At 48.7% G+C, this 16,900-nt stretch overlaps 1 protein-coding gene across 1 annotated transcript in view; it reads left to right on the top strand.

The window, feature by feature from the left end:
* SSC4D (scavenger receptor cysteine rich family member with 4 domains) overlaps positions 1-16,531 on the top strand; it is a 29,626-nt gene extending 13,095 nt beyond the window's left edge. Inside the window, exons 3-11 of the mRNA XM_069089170.1 lie at positions 2,653-2,688; positions 3,261-3,566; positions 4,866-4,940; positions 5,860-6,174; positions 8,499-8,579; positions 11,092-11,157; positions 11,326-11,637; positions 12,905-12,994; positions 15,104-16,531. Of these exons, the coding sequence (XP_068945271.1) occupies positions 2,653-2,688; positions 3,261-3,566; positions 4,866-4,940; positions 5,860-6,174; positions 8,499-8,579; positions 11,092-11,157; positions 11,326-11,637; positions 12,905-12,994; positions 15,104-15,420 (1,598 nt within the window). The 3' untranslated portion in view covers positions 15,421-16,531. The remainder of the gene's footprint in view (positions 1-2,652; positions 2,689-3,260; positions 3,567-4,865; positions 4,941-5,859; positions 6,175-8,498; positions 8,580-11,091; positions 11,158-11,325; positions 11,638-12,904; positions 12,995-15,103) is intronic.
* The last annotated feature ends 369 nt before the right edge of the window (positions 16,532-16,900 follow it).

Consider the following 16,900-nt stretch of genomic DNA (forward strand, 5'->3'; position numbering starts at 1 on the left):
GAAAGCATTGACCTCTTTCCCTTCTTCCCTCTGCCTTGCCCTCCACCCTCAGGGAGAACATCCTCAATCCCTCATTGTGAATATTGGTGTCAGTCACTTTCCTCCCAGAGTTGGGGATGGCAGAGGGGAAGTAGACCTAGGTTTGAATGACATTTTTGCAACTGAGAAGACATGTGACCTTGAGCAAGTCTCTTTCTTTCCTGGAGATAGCTGGGCTAGATACCCAATATAGAGCCTCCTGATTCTAAATCTTAGGCTCCTAGGACTTGAGACACTGGTGAAAAGAGGGGAGTAGAGAGGAAGATGTTGGTTGGATGGAATTGAAGGAGAGCAGGGGTGTGGTGGTTCACATCTTCTGACACTTAACACTTACTAGTCATGTGACCTTGGGCAAGTCACTTAACCTCAATTGCCCTTCCTTTCCTCCTAAGAAAAGATAAAAAAAAAGGAAAGGAAAGGAAAGAAAGGAAAGGAAAGGAAAGGAAAAGAAAAGAAAAGAAGAAAAGAGAAGAGAAAAGAAAAGAAAAGAAGAAAAGGAAAGGAAAGAAAAGAAAAGAAAAGAAGAAAAGAGAAGAGAAAAGAAAAGAAAAGAAAACGGAGGTTGTATGGAGATGGCCTGGAGCGGGAGACCTGTATGGGGCAGGAGAAGACCCAGGAGTCCAGGGTGGTTCTGGGACAGAGTAAGTTTCCAATGAGCAGGAGGTGGAGATGAAGGCAGAATGAAAATCTGAAGATGTGGATTTTCAACGAATATAATTGTGTAATTCAATTAGGAACTAGGTAGAATCTCAGTGCTACCATAACTGTCTTTTGGAAGAACAATGAACAGTACACAAAGTAACATTCTAAGGGCCATAGATACAAAGACAATGCTGATCTAGCCCTTGCCCTCAGAGAGCTTACATTCTAGCTGGTGGGTGGGGCAATTTCACAAACAGTTGTAATATAAAGTGAAGGCAAGAAAGGGATCCAGTCTCAGGACTCTAGGGAAAGCTGGGGCTAAGCAGAGAAGTCTACGTGAAGGAGGCATTTTCAATTCCAAAATCAAGTCCATTCATTCAACAAATTACTTATTGACTTCCTCAGCCCCATCCCTCCTCTACAGCTGCCAAGGAGCCAAAGTACAGGTCTGGTCATGCTAGGCCCCACCTACTTAATAAACTCCAGTGACTTCCTCTCACCTCAGCCTCATATATAAGCTCCTCAGTGTGGCATTTAAAATTCTTGGCAGCCTCAGCCCATCCTACTGTTCCAGCCTTATCCCACCTTCGTCCTTTTCTAAAGTTCTGTGATCCCAGACAAATTGGCCACGCCATTGCCCACCTCTGTGCATTTGCACTCACTCTCCCCCTTGTCTAGAATGCTCTCCCTCCTCACCTTTGCCCCTTGGAATCTCTGGTTTCCTTCAAGATCTCAAAGACCTTTTTTTCCATGAATCCTTTCTTAGAACCCCAGATTTTGGTGCCTTTCCCCTCAGGGTTGTTACTGTTCACTTATTTCAGTCATGTCTGACTCTCCATGACCCCCTTTGGGGGTTTTCTTGGTAAAGATACAGGAGTGGTTGGCCAATTCCTTTTCTAGATCATTTGACAGATGAGGAAACTGAGGCTAACAGGGTGAAGTGACTTGCCCAGGGTCACCCAGCTAGGAAGTATCTGAGGCCAGATTTGAACTCAGGTCTTCCTGACTCCAGGCCCTACACTCTATCTACTGCACCACTTTTTGTATGTGGCTAGATCCTTCCTCTTTATGGGATGACTGTAAGCTCCTCAAGGACAGGGACCATGTCATTTCCATCTTTGTATCACCAGAGCCCATCTCAGAACCTGATGCATAAGAGCTGCCTAATGAGCGTATGGTGTTTGATTGACTGGCAGGGCAATTGTCTTGGGTCTTATAGGAGATATAAAGATGACTGAAGCCATCTCTGACTTGAAGAAGGACATGGTCTAGTAAGGGATGCAACAAGTGAGGATCTGAGACAGAATGGGACCAGTGTCGTGAAGGGTAGAGCCAAAGGATGTGGAGAATTCAGGGGAGGGAGAACTTGCTTCTCTGGGGAAAGGGAAAAGCAGGGAAACTTCACATAGGAGGTTACTCAAAACTTTTGCAGTTTGAAGACTTTTGAAGGTTTGGGGAGATAATGATTTGAGGGAAGCCAGAAAGGGGAGGGAGTAGGAAAGTGGGCCATTGGAACAAAGGGTATGATGTGTTGAAGGAGTCCTGAGTGCCCTCATCTGTCTCGAACACTAGGAAAATAGTAGAGACTGGAAAGGTAAGTTGAAGGCAGATTCTGGAGAACCTTGCAAGCTAAGGAGGTTGAACCTTATTAAGTTGAAAGTGGGGAGCCATTGAAAGTTTCAGAGTGAGGCAATGGCATGATCTCATTTGTGATTTAGGAAAATGTTGCTAGTGATTTCATGACCTATTCATTGGAGAGGGGAAAGATGAGGTGGGGAAGCCAATTAGGAGGCTGTTGTAATAATCCAGGCATGATTTGTTGATGCCTTGAGTTTATATAGTTGTAGTGGGAACAGAAATGAGACCTACGTGAAAAGCAATGGGTTAACTACACACTCAAGGAGCAGTGACACTCCTTGGGTACATTGCCTAATGGGACAGACCAATCTGATCTTCTCCATTCTATTTCAGGCAGCACTCTGCAGCCTACTCCATTGCCATTTCCAGGTAGGACCTTCTATGGAGTGGGGTGGGGTGATGGGGTTCCCTCCTAGATCCAAGCCATGGGCCTCCCTTCTTCCAAGCCAAACTGGAGGGTCCTTCACTCAGGCCCCCACCCCAGAATATTAAATAAAAAAGTTATGTCTGTCCCCATTTTACAGATGAGGTAAATTGAGACCATATAATGGGAAAGGCTCACAGTGATTGAGTCAGTGACAGAGCCCCACCAATGGGCCTCTAAGGATAACCTAAGTATAGTGACTTTGTCCTTCTTCATTTTCCCTTTTACATCTCAAACATCGAAAGCCTGATGGGTGGGGCCATGCTAAGAGTATGGTTAGCTTTCTAATGACCATGGCCTAAATGGGATGAAGGACCAAACATGTGGCTAGGGGTGGGAAGCATGAATTTTAAAATGCCCTGACCAGGTGGGAGGACCAGGGATAGGTAAGGAGGTTTGGGAATCCCATAGTTTGGGGATCTGGGTGCTTCTCCAATCTTGGCCTGCTCTGAGAACTGCCCTCTGCCCTACCCTGAAGTAAGCTCCCTCCCCTCCCCTGGCCCCCCTCTGTCCCCAGAGGTGAGGCTGGTGGGGGGACCCAGCCGCTGCCAGGGCCGGCTGGAGATCCTGTACAATGGTTCCTGGGGGACCGTGTGCGATGATGACTGGGACGTGGTTGATGCCAATGTAGTCTGCCGCCAGCTGGGCTGCGGGTATGCCTTGCCCGTGCCCTTGCCCCTTGCCTTCGGCCAAGGCCGGGGCCCCATCCAACTGGACAATGTGGACTGCAAGGGACAGGAGGCGGCCCTGAGTGAGTGTGGGAGCCACGGCTGGGGTGTCCATAACTGCTATCACTATGAGGATGTGGCTGTCATGTGCGATGGTGAGTGGGGTGAAGGGGGAACCATCAGGGGACCTTAGAACCACGTGGTCCCTTCTCATCTAACTGGGAACTGGGGTCTGGGAAGAGAGATGAGGAAGAAAAGAGAGTGAGGCATAGTGGAAAAATCCTTGAATTGGGAGCCAAGGCTCACCCATGTTCTCCTCCTGGTTCCACCATTACCTTGGGCAAGTCCTTTGACTTTCCCAGGCCTCAGTTTCCCTAGCTGTATTATGATCGGCAAGGACATACTGAGAACCTATTCTATTTAGGGTACTTCACCAGAGGCTAGAGACACCAAGAAGGTGCCTAAAGATTCCATCCTTGGCCTCAAATAGCTCACAATCTCTGATGTCCCACATCTAAAACACTTTGATCAGATTCTTCTTGAAAGTTCTTTAAAAATAATGATTCCTCACACTGGAAGGGGATTTTTCATTTGTTCTTCAGTGCAATGATAACTGTGTGAGGGGGAAAAGAATTATTGCCTCCAGTTTATATGGAAGAAAGTGAGACTCAGAAAAAAAAAAAAAGTGATCTGCCCATGGTCCCATAGTCAATTAGTGGCAAGACTGGAATTTGAACTCATGTCTCCTAATTTCCAATTGAGGGCTCTGAAGACAACATGGGGAATTTGGGGGGTTGTCTTGCCTGAGGGCAGGGGGATGGATGAAAAGGTGAATAAAAGGTTAGCAAAAGGGTTCCTTCCCACCCTGGGTGGTTATGTTCTCTGGGCAAAGAACTGCCTTTTCCCCAGTTCTTCCTATTGCTCAAGAATTCTCCCCTCTGTTCAGAGTGTTTGCAGGGTAAAATTTCATCAGAATTTACTAGGTCCCAGAAGTGATCTTAGTCTTAGAAAATTTCCAAGGCTGCCTGGGGCCAAAACATCTCTGTGTGTATGTTTCTCTGTCTCTCATCCTATTTCTGTCTCTATGTTTAGATCTGCCTCTTTCTCTCTTTTGTCTCTGTCACTCTCTCCAACTTTCTTTTCTCTGTCTCTCAGTCTCTGTCTCTGTCTCTGTGTCTCTCTCTCACACATACACACCCTCTCATCTTGTGTTTGTGGTCACACTGTCCTAGAGAATCTATGAGATAGTTCTTTGGGATTTTTGGAACCCAGGTCCCTCTTCCCAGTCAATGACTGCCGCATTTGTCTCCCCCATTACAATTCTGAGAAGCTGATATTTCCCATCCAGGGTTCCTTGGGGCAGGTAAGACCCCCAGGGATGAATACAAGATTCCCCAGGACTCAGCACAGCAGCTCAGCTATTCCCCCCTCACCCCAATGTTTTCCCTCCTCAGAAATCTTACCAACACTGGCCAGGAAAGTGCTAACGAGCAGAGCCCCCACCACCGTCCCCCTGAAGAATGGGATAGGTAGGTGACTGGGGAATATTCCCCTGGTTCCTAGCCTGCTGAGCTGGTTTCATCCATTCATTCATCCAGTAAACATTCATTAAGTGTGTACTATGTGCCAGGCACTTTGCTGAAAAGCAAATAAGCCTTGCCCTCAAGAAGCATACATTCTACTGGAAGAAATGATAATTCCGGCATGTCACTGTGCCCTGTGGGCCTTCTGTTTGCCATAAAAATAAAGGCATTGAACCAGATGGTCCTGGGGAATCTCTTCCCCTCTAGATCTATGATTTTAAGTAAATACATAATACTAATAAATAATAAACATGAAGTAACTTTGGGAAAAAGAATCAGCAACTGGAGGAATCTGGAGATGCCTTGAGCAGGAGTAACTTGCTCAAGGTTACACAGCCAGTTATTTCTGGGTGTGGTGCTGAGTATCTGAGCTCGGATTTGATCCAGGTCATCCCGACACTGGAGCTGGTGCTCTTACTTGCTGAGCCACCTGGCCACCCCTGATTCAAATAATTCTAAGAGATAGAGATGAGGGGGGAGTTCATTTGAGGTGTGAGGGCCAGTAGGTATGAAGACTTGGAGGGAAGAAGGAATGTTTTGTATGGGGAACAGTAAGCAAACCAATTTGTCTGGAACACAGAACTCTAGGAAGGAAATAAAGAATAACAAACCTGGACATGATGTGATCAGAATGATGTTTTAGGAAAGGTAATCTTTCCTGGGCAGATCTTTTGATCTTGCCCTCCCTAGTTGGCTGGGACAGGAGAGGCTCTTAGGAAGTTATGAGTGGGAAGGGACCACTTGGCACTGTATAAGCGTTGTGATATATTGTGGATTGGCAGGACAATGCATGAAGCATGGTTGTGGGTTGTAAGGTAAATGGCATTATGGATAGAATTCTTTCCTATTCCTTGACCATTCCCAGGTGATGGCAGCATTCGCCTGGTGAGAGGTGCCAACCCCTGTCAAGGCAGAGTGGAGATCCTGCATGGTGGCACATGGGGCACTGTGTGTGATGATGACTGGGGGCTCCCAGATGCCACCGTGGTCTGCCGCCAACTGGACTGCGGCAGTGCTGTGGCTTCTAAGACCAATGCCTACTTTGGCTATGGCACCGGTCATATCTTCCTAGACAATGTCCACTGCGATGGCCGAGAGCTGCGCCTGGCAGCATGTCCCAGCCTGGGGTGGGGCATCCACAACTGTGGGCATCACGAGGATGCTGGCGTCATCTGCTCAGGTACTGGAAGAGGAGTGCCAATCAGCAACAAGCATTTCTTAAGTGCTTCCTATGTGCCAGGGAGACAATATTTTATTGTACCAAACCCTCCACAATGTATTCTAGAGGGAAGAGGCCTGAACTAGCAAGTAGGAGGTCTGGGTCTAAGGGTCAGTTCTGCCATCCACTGGACCTTGGGCTATCCAGCTTCTCTCTGGGTCTCAGGAACAGTGACATCTGCCAAAGATAGCATGATTCATAGGATACTGACCTTAGAGTCAGGAGGACCTCAGACCTTTACCAGCTATGGGACAGGGCAAGTCACTTAAACCATTCTGACTCAGTTTACTCATCTGCAAAGTAAGAGGATTGGACCTGATGGACCCTACGGTCCCTTCCAGCTCTAACTATAGGATCCTTTGATCCTGTCTCCCCTTCAGGGTTGTAAGAATCAAATGAGATCACAGAATCACAATGTCTGAGATACACTTGGTCTTAGGAACCATTCAGTCCAAAGCCTTTATTTTGCAGATCAGGATGATGAGGTCCAGAGAGGTTAAGTTACTTGTCTAAGGTCACACAGCTAAGAAGTGGCAAATCTGGGATTTTCTAGTCTTCTTTATACCACACTGGGAAAACCCCCTGTAAACCAAAGAGCACTATATGGATGTAAAAGATTGTAAAAAATAATCATAGCAATCATATTCATGATTGTCTTGGTTTCATACCGAAGGCTACTCCACCTTGAAGTTCCAGTGCCATCCCTGCCCCTTGAGTCCCTGGCACTGAGCCCTTTTCCTAAGGTCACACTGAAAATCCATTAAGCTTATTTTTGCCAAAGTGGGCTCAAGGTCAGCATTCAGCATTTGGAGATGTGATCTGGTCATCACCCACTTTCATTGCTAGCCAGGTCCCACTTCTTCTCAGGGTGCTGCCCATTTTCTCATTCCTCTTTCCTTCTCTCCTCCCTGCTACCCCCAAGTCCAAATTCACCCATCCTTTGAGCTGTGCCAACCCTAACCCCCCAGGGCTCTGCTATGGGGTCAGCCATATTTCCCCCATAAACTGCCTCCCCTAGGCCTGTAATAGAGAAGGGATAGTCCCCACCTCACCAGGTGGTGAACTGAACCTCCCCTGCCAGGGACCTTACTTTCATGATCACTTGAGCCTTCAGAAGTTAATGCCTTCCTCCAAGGGAGTAAAAAACTAATAGACATTTGGAGGCCCTGGGGCACACTGGTGGCAAGAATTCCTTTCAGCAGGATTTGGTTGGGGAGAAGTGCTTTCTTACTTCTCCTGTCCATGGAAGAAACAGTCATCCTGCTTAGTGAAGGACTAGCCCCATCCCTTCTCTATCTAATGGAGAGAAGGGAAGAAACTGACCCAGGACAACCAGGCACAGAGCACCCCTGTGGGTGCTGTGGGCACTGGCTCTGTGTGGAAAGGAAGTGGCTCTGAATGACTGGGATTTTGCCTCCGGGCAGGAGCTGATGTGTACCAGCCTATCTCCTCCCTCCCCATGCACACTCCACATTTCTGCTGGATCTGCTGATTATTGTCTCTAATGTTAATCATTGCCTGGCATCTCTTATTAGCCAGCTGGGCAACATCAATTCCTGGGGCTCTGCCAATGAGGAGAGGCATTGAGTTTCTTCTTTTTCTTTTTTCCATGCTTCACTCCCCTAGATATGTGTACGAACAAGGTGCTGATGGGAGGGGTAGAAAGCAAGCAGGGACTATTGGGCTACTCCTGGGAGGGTTGGGTTTGACCCCAAAGGTGAGTTGTAACTGAAACATTGCTTCCCAGAGTTCCCCAGTTAATTTATTCCACTAATCTAGTGATATGAGTTTACTCCAAAAGGTCCCAGGATTACCCAGGAAAAAGATAGAATAATGGCTAGAAAGCTGACTTCAGAGTAAGGAAGATCTCTGCCTGACATGCACTGGCTGTGTGACCCTGAACAAGTCATAGGCTCCTAGAGCTGGAGCTGGAAGGGACCCTGGAGGTCACCTAGTCCGACCTCCTTATTTCACAGAGGAGGAAACTGAGGCTCAGAGAGTCAAAGTAACTTACAAAATATCAGTTAGGATTTGAACCAAGGTCCTCTGACTACCCAGTTGGAGCTACTTCCAGTGAATTATTCTGCTCTAAAGCTGCTTACCCTTTCAGTGCCCTAGGCAATGCCTTAAGATTGTGTGGATCTGTGTCTGAAGAGGGAGTTCCCTCTTGGGAACTGGGAGGTTCCTACATGGATAAAGTCGCTGGCCGGGGTAGCACATGTCCCTTAACTGCTTATTGGTCCATGGAGGATCTCAGACCTCATTTTCTCCTGTTCTTTTTATAGGACGTAGTGTCCCCACTGTTATGTCATCACCATCCCTGGTCACCCATGATGGCAAGGTCAGGCTCACTGAACCAGTCACAGGTAAGGGGGAAGAAGACAGCTTCCTCAACCCCCTGTGCTGGACAGCTCCGGGGCATTTCCTGCCTGAGCAGATCCCTACACTGAACCTCTAGTCAGGGGATCCATAGTTTAGCTATCAGTGTGGAGCTGAGTGGGTGTCAGAATTAAGGGAAAGCTGGATTATTTGGGGGAGGACATGATTAGCTTCTCCCCTAACCTTAACATTTAGTTGGTCAGTCAATGGCATATCCATGGAAAGAGAGCTAGTCATACAGCATAGGTTCTGATAAATCCCCATCCCTGGAAGAGAAGGAGGGAGAGGAAGTAGGATCAAAGATCATTTGGGCTGCCTTGGTCAGTGAAGGAGTTCAGGGTAGGTAGGATTCAGACAGGAGGGAGTGGGTACCACCCCAGGAGGCAGAAACAGCCAGAGCCTCAGAACTTGAAGGTAGAAATCTTCATGGGGATGGAAGGGAAACTGAGGGAGGGGAAAACTGGGCAGTATCAAGGAAACAATTGTAAAATGAAGGAGTGTGATTCGGTGGACTCCGAGGTCCTTTCTACTATCAAGTATACAATAATTCTAAATTGACTGGAGTGGAGGGTTCATGGAGGAGAGACTGGAAAGGTAGGGCAGGGCTGGGCTATAGGAGATCCCGAATAGCCCAGTGTATGATAAGGGTTGGGACTTTTATAGATACCTGCCCACCCCTGGCAATATGCCACAGCTTGGGGTGAAGTAACTTGTCCTGGGTCACACAGCTAGTAAGTGTCTGAGGCTGTATTTGAACTCAGGTCCTCCTGACTCCAGGATCAGCACTCTATCCATTGCGCCACCTAGTGGCCCCTCAGGAGACTTTTTAAAATGGTCCCTAACCCTAGAGGGAGGGGCTAGAAGCACTTACTTCATAGGATTAGTGTGAGGATAGAATGGAATAATCTCCCATTATTTGGATAATTATCCCATCATCCCAATGGGATAACCTTAAAGGATTGTATAAATGTGAGCTAGCCTTACTAAACTATAATAATTATAACTGTAACAGAATTGGAGAAAGAATAGGGGACTAAGGTTGGAGTTTGCATTTGGTTAAATTGGGACCCACCTTGGGATGTGATTAGAATCTGGGGCTAAAATTAGGATTTTGGGCCAGCTAGGTGGTGCAATGAATAGAGCACAGACCCTGGAGTCAGAAGAACCTGAGTTCAAATTTGGCCTCAGACACTTAACACTTACTAGCCATGTGACCTTGGGCAAGTCACTTAACCCCAATTGCCCTGCCCTCCCCCCTCCAAAGAACAATAAAATAAATAAAATAAAATTAGGATTTCATGTGACCTTGAAACAGGATATGGAGTAAGGTTGGGAGCACAGTGTTTGAGGGCTGATTTGGGACAGTGAGGGGGGGTTAGACTCGAGTGTGAAGTTGAGGACATAAGAATGAGGCCAAATTTGAGAGTGGGATTAGGGTTGGTTTAAAATAATTATTTCAACCACAAAAGCAATGATTTTATTCACCTGCACAATAGTCTCTGAGTAAAAAAATATAACAGATAGTGACTTGTCCCAGGATCATTTCTATGTGATGGTGATGATGATGGTAGCTAACATTTATATAGCACTTACTAAATGGCAAGCCCTGTGCTAAATGCTTCACAATGATTATCTCACCGGATCCTCATAACAACCCTGGGAGATAGGTGCTGTTATCCCCGCTTTATAGATGAGGAAACTGAGGCAAGCAGAAATTAAGTGACTTGGCAGGGTCATGCAGCTAGTAAGTGTCTGAGGCCAGATTTGAACTCAGGTCTTCCTCACTCTAGGCCCAGTGCTCTCTCCACTGCATCTAGCTGCCCTTACCTTTATTTGGGCTGTAGAATTTCAGAGAACTTACCTGGGATCTCTCCCTGGCTTGGTCCCTATGGGGCCAGGACTAAGAGATGGCCCCCAAAGTCTTAGGATGAGATCCCAGACTCCAGGAAAGGAAGCAGGAGACAAATGGATTATGGCTTTAGAGTGGGAAGGCATTTCAGAGACTGGCCCAACCCTCTGGTTTTACAGATCAGGAAACTGTAAGGTTAAATGCTTTGCTCTAGGTCACATGGGTGGTAGATGAAATTGAACCCAGGACCTGGGACTCCAAAGTTCGAGCCCTTTCACTACCATGACTGCCTCTGGCTAATAATGATAATTACCCACAGAGCAGCTAGGTGTGGTAGATGGAGCCCTGGATGGGGAGTCAGGAACATGGGAGTTTATCTTCTTCCTTACTAGTTGGGTGAAGCTGGGGTAGGGGAAGGTCAAGGGGAAGCGTCTGATCAGAAGATAAAGGATGGGGTTGGATGAGGTCCTAGGGCTAAGGGCCGAGGCTTTACCAGAGATTGTTTTCAGGGTTCTTGGTCAGTAGGTCTGTCCTTCAGACTCTTCCCTCTGCTTAGTCCCCATCCTATGCCCATGATCATTATTAGCCCCTGGCAGGAAGCCAAGGGGCCTCTTGCTTCCAGAACCTTCTCAGGCCTGTGGTCTTTTCAGTAACTGAAGCTGCTGCGGAACCCACTAGGGAAACTACCATCCTTACCATGGGCCCAGGAAAGAAAAGTAAGTGGGCTCCCCTGGGCTAGATGAGAGCCAGGGAGGGGGCAGTTCTGACATGAAGGAGCTTTGGATCCTCTCCTGCCCCAGGCTTGGAAATCCTTAGAAAGCCAAGTCTTGGAGGGGAAAGACTTGGGGTGTCTGTGTCTCCTCCAGCCCTGTCCTACCTCCTAGGTGGCCGCCTTCGCTTGGTCAGTGGGAATGGCCCCTGCCAGGGTCGTGTGGAGGTTCTCCATGAAAGCCGCTGGGGTACGGTGTGTGATGATGACTGGGATTTTGCTGATGCCCAGGTAGCGTGCCGGGAGGCGGGCTGTGGGCGAGCTGTGGGGGCCACCGTTCTGGCCTACTTTGGCTATGGGAAGGGCCCTGTCTTGCTGGACAATGTGGACTGCACAGGCACGGAGACCCACCTCGAAGACTGCTTCCATTTGGGCTGGGGCCAGCATAATTGTGGACACCATGAGGATGCAGGTGCCATCTGCAGGGGTGAGTGGGAATGGGGTGGGAGAAGGGAGGCACCAAACGTTTGAGGACAGAGAGAGGAGGGAAGCCAACACCCATGGCTCATGGGAATGGAAAGGAGGGAACAAGACAGAGGTCAATCCCAGAAGGAAAGCTTCCTTAGGTACCAAGCCCAGTTCTTCCTTTATGGCTGTTCTGGCTTCCTGATCATACCAACATTTAGTCTTTCCTCCTGTCCCTCTCAGCCAACTCTCTCCCTTCAGTCCCTGGAATTCAGGTTACTCTACCCCCGTCTCACTATAAAATTGTCCCCTTGATTAATTGATACCTAATTATGAAGAGTCAGTCTCATGTTCCAGACCCTCAGGATCCATTTCTCTCTCCCTTCTCCCTTTTGCTTAACCCATCCCCCTAAACTTGTGATACAATGGAACGGGGTCACAGGGGTGCTGGAGCCTGAAAGGGGCCTCAGAGGCTGGCTAGGCCTACCCTGTCCTTTGAGACGGAGAAGCCGATGCCCAGGATGCAGTGCCCAATTCATGCCGGTCGTAAGCATGCCGGTAACATTTGAACCCAGCGCTGTTTGGGGAGTCAGAGGCCTATATGTGATTCCTAGCTCCTCCATGCTACTTGTATGACTGTGTGGGGTCATTTCCCCATCTCTGGACCATAGTTTCTTTATCCAGGAAAAGGGGCGTGGCCTAGATGGCTCTAGATCCTCTGGTCCCATCTGCTGTGGGCGGGGCCACTCTGGCTCCGCCCTTCACTTGGGATGAAAGGGAATAGGGACCGTCTCCATGACTCAGTTCCCACAGACCCAGGATTGAGAGACATCCTGCAGGGATGGGAGGAAGGAGAGAGGCAGCTCATGCCTTTTTGTCAAGAAGAGGAATTTTAAGGATCTCTCATCAAGAAAAATGGTGGCCTTGGGAAAGACTCCCCACCCCCTGTGGCTGCAGTGGGCTGCCCACATCAGAGGATTCCTTCCCTAGAATCAGAATTAGAGGCAGGGGGGCAAATAGGACTAGGTCTGAAGATCTGAATTCAACTCCAGCCTCAGACACTTAGCTATGTGCCCCTGGGCAACACCCCCACTCTGTCTGCCTCAATTTCCTCAATGTAAAATGGGGACGATATTTTTGAAGCTCTCATCACAGGGGCTGGCACAGAGTAGGTACTCCATGAACACTTATTCTCTTCCCTTCCCCCTTCCTGAATGCTGTGGCTTCCTGTTCTGCTCTGAATGGCCCATATTCCTCCCTGGTCTGCCTCCCCCCACTCTTTCTCACAGAACCAGGGGTGGAGGAGTCAGGACTACAGGTCTGGCAGGATGTTCCTGAGACTACAACAAAGGTGGTAGCCAGTGCACCTCCCAGGGAAGGTGAGTGAGTGGTGCAACCTGGCCCCCTCCCCCTAGACTAGAGGGTGGTGCAATGAACTGGGCTGGGAGTCAGGAGATTTGGATTCAAATCCTGGACAGGGTCTGTTTCCTCATCTATAAAATGGGTCAGTCAGGCTTCTGAGGTCCAGTCCAGCTCACAGCCTACAATTATCACAAAGTCCTAGAGAAGGGGACTGGAAAAGGGTCTAGGGAAGGAATATAGGGAAGGAATGATCTGATAGATCAAGCCTGAAGAGGCACAGCCAATCTCTTCCCTTTCCCTAAGAGTCTAGTGGGGGAAATGCATGTGCTTGTGCTGACCACAAGCTCAAGCTAAAAGTGGAAGATGCTAGGCAGAAGCATGGGTGGTCTCAAGGATTCACTAGCAGAAGTCCAGTGTTCAGCGAGAGGTAAAGAGTCCCACTGTATCTAGACCTAGACTTGGGGATACGTAGGAATATTATGTCTAGTTCTGAATGTCACATTTTAGGAAGGAGTTTTGTTGTTCAGTCATTTTCAGTCATGTCTGGCTTTTCATGACCCCATTTGGGATTTTCTTGGTAAGTATATTGGAGTGGTCTGCCATTTCCTTCTCCAGCTCATTTTATAGATGAGGAAACTGAGGCAACCAGGGTAAAAGTGACTTGGAAGTGTCTGAAGTCAGGTTTGAACTCTGGTCCAGCACTGCACTACCTAGCTGCTCCCTTTAAGAAAATATTGAGGGGCAGCTAGGTGGCACAGTGAATAGAACACAGGCCCTGGAGTCAGGAGGACCCGATCTCAAATCCAGCCTCAGACACTTAACACTCACTAGCTGTGTGACCTTGGGCAAGTCACTTAACCCCAATTGCCCTGCTCTCCCCCCTCCAAAAAGCAAAAGAAAAGAAAAGAAAATATTGATCATGTAATATGGGGATCTACTGAAAGAACTAAGGATATTGAGCCTGGAAAAGAAAAAGTATAAGGGGAACTTGGTATTTGTCTTCAAAAGTTTGAAAGACTGTCGTTTCTTCTGTTTGCTCCTCAGAGGACAGAACTAGGGATTTCTAGAACCGGCCAAAAATATCAACAAGCCTTTCTTTTAAAAAAATTTTTTTATCTTTATTAATTTATTTACTTGTAGTTTGCAAGATTCAGTTCCACAATCCCCTGGGTTTCAAATTTTCTCTCCCTCCCTCCCCTTCCCACCCTCCCCACCATGGCAGCATGCAACCAAATATAGGATCTGCAGATCCTTCCACATTAGACATTAGGCTGTTTGACAAGCCTTTCTTAAGCACCTGTGTGCCAGGCACCATGCTAAGAGCTGGCGATGATGAACTCTTCAGGCAAGGGCTGAACTCAGCCACCTCTAAGGTTTCTTCCACCTCCAAGACGCTGATTTTTCCTCTCGTTAATTCCCGCTTGTTTATAGGTTTTTTCAAATACCTTCCATCTCTTTTCCACATATTTCCTCCACCATACCTGAGGCTCAGGCTCCCTGAAGACATGAACTGTCTTTTCAGCAGATCAGGGCCTTTCTATAGGCAGGAGATGGGGCTGCTTGCATCAGGCCAAGGCCTGGGGGGCAGGGACCACATCTCACTTGATCCTTGGTGTGTCCCAGCTGACAGTGTCCTGGGGTCTGGTTTCTGGGATACAGATTGAGGGTGAGGGGTGGGGAGATATTTGTGCTCTGTCCGCATTCACCTTTGGATGCATCATCTTGTCACTCTTCTTCCTCTTTCTCTTCCTCTTCTTCCTCCTCCTTCTCTTCCTCTTCTTCCTCCTCCTCCTCTTCTTCCTCCTTCTCTTCCTCTTCTTCCTCCTCCTCCTCTTCCTCTTCTTCCTCCTCTTCCTCCTCCTCCTCTTCCTCTTCTTCCTTCTCCTTCTCTTCCTCTTCTTCCTCCTCTTCTTCCTCTTCTTCCTCCTCCTCCTCTTCTTCCTCCTCCTCCTCTTCTTCCTCCTTCTTTTCCTCTTCTTCCTCCTCCTCCTCTTCCTCTTCTTCCTCCTCTTCCTCCTCCTCCTCTTCCTCTTCTTCCTCCTTCTCTTCCTCTTCTTCCTCCTCCTCCTCTTCCTCTTCTTCCTCCTCCTCCTCTTCCTCTTCTTCCCCCTTCACCTTCCATCTAGGTCATCTCCGTCTGGCAAACGGCAGCCACCGGTGTGAGGGTCGGGTGGAGCTGTACCTCCTGCGTCAGTGGGGCACCGTTTGTGATGATGCCTGGGATCTGCGGGCTGTGGGCGTGGTGTGCCACCAGCTCGGCTGTGGGGAGGCCCTGGCAGCCCCTGGAGAGGCTCACTATGGCCCAGGCCAGGGCCTCATCCTCCTAGACAATGTCAAGTGCCGGGGCAATGAGATCTCCCTGCTCCGATGCTCTCACATCCGCTGGAATGCACACAACTGTGACCATGCTGAAGATGCTGGGGCCCAGTGCCAGCCACGGTGATCCCTCTCATCCCTGCAGCCTCCCATCACCTTGTGTGCAAGAGCAAGGCTCCCCCAGCTCTCCAGCACCTCTCAATGGGAAAGGGCCCTCACTGACATTGAGGACAGGGGCCCACACACATCCATACGGTGCCAGCCAAGAAAAATTACCCCAGGTTGGAGTTTTCATCTGTTCTCCATCACAAACTCATTTCACATCCCTGGGCCTCAGTTTTCCCCATATGTATCATGGGAGAAGAAACATTACCACCTGCCCCTAAATTATTAAAGGATCCTGGTGGGGCTACAATGAACTCAAAGTCAAGATGCCTACAAAAATGAGAGGGGTGCCTTGGATTATCGCAATGCTTCCCCTCACCTGGGATCACTGGGGCAGGTGACATGGCCAGATTCCCTTCCTTCTCAGGTCTGAAAGCCAAAGATTATCAGGGATTCTGACCATCGCTGGGGGAAAGGACCAGGGGCGGGGGAGGAGTGAGTTCCACATAGGTGGGGGGCTTCAACGGGGCCTTACAGCCTCACCTTGAATACCCTTAGGTGCATCTTGGGGAAAGACCCTCCCCTTCCCAAGAGCTCCCACCTCAGGACTATGCTTATTTTTGTCTGACAAGGGGCAGGCCAGATATACTCCCCACCCCCACCTCCTGCCTGGATCATTCCCCTCCTCCCCACCCCAGCCAGGGCCCTCACAAATGGTGCTTGGAGCATGGATGTGGATCATAGTACCTTCATTTGTGGGACAAGGGTGTCACAGGCAGTGATCGGGACTGCACAGCTCTCTCTGTCCCTGCCGCAAAGGTCCCCTCATCAGATGCAGGGGTGGAAAATCCTTTTGTCCCCCAGAGGAAAGGGAAACTCAGGAGCAGGGGGTGATTTCTCTATGCCTTGGTGCCCTTTCCTCCCCACTGGGCAAGTCAGTAGTCAGGGGGCCCCAAGCCTCCATGCCAGGTAGGGAATCTGTAGCCACCAACTCATAGTTGCCAAGTAAATAAAGGACTTTGTTCTCATTCTTTTAAGTGAAATCAATACTTTGTCATCAATGAGATATTCTGTGTGGCCTCCAATTAAAAGTCAAAGAAAAGACTCTTCTAAGTTAATGAGGGCTGAACAGTGTCTGAAAGGGTTGAGGGATACATGACCAAGATTGGCAATCAGCAGAGGGGTGAGGCCACACTCACACAGACACACACACAGACACACTCACACACACACAGACACACACACAGACACAGACACACGCACAGACAGAAACACACACACTCTCTCTCTCCCACCTATTTGCCCATCTGGCCTTGGTACTTGGAGGCAAAAATCTATACTTAGATGCCTGTATTCTAAGAATTGCCAGGGGGTATGGCCCCTGCCTCCCACTGAATCAGGGAGCAAAGGACATGCTGCCCATACCTTCCATTGAGGAAAAATCATTAAGTTTAGGGCAAACTCCACACACTGGCAGAGCAGTGGGCTACTCCAGAAAGCCT

Source organism: Petaurus breviceps, unplaced genomic scaffold (assembly GCF_028583685.1).
Source record: "Petaurus breviceps papuanus isolate PSGF00001 unplaced genomic scaffold, PetGlider_PUasm1.0 186, whole genome shotgun sequence".
In the NCBI taxonomy this organism is placed as follows: Eukaryota; Metazoa; Chordata; class Mammalia; order Diprotodontia; family Petauridae; genus Petaurus; species Petaurus breviceps.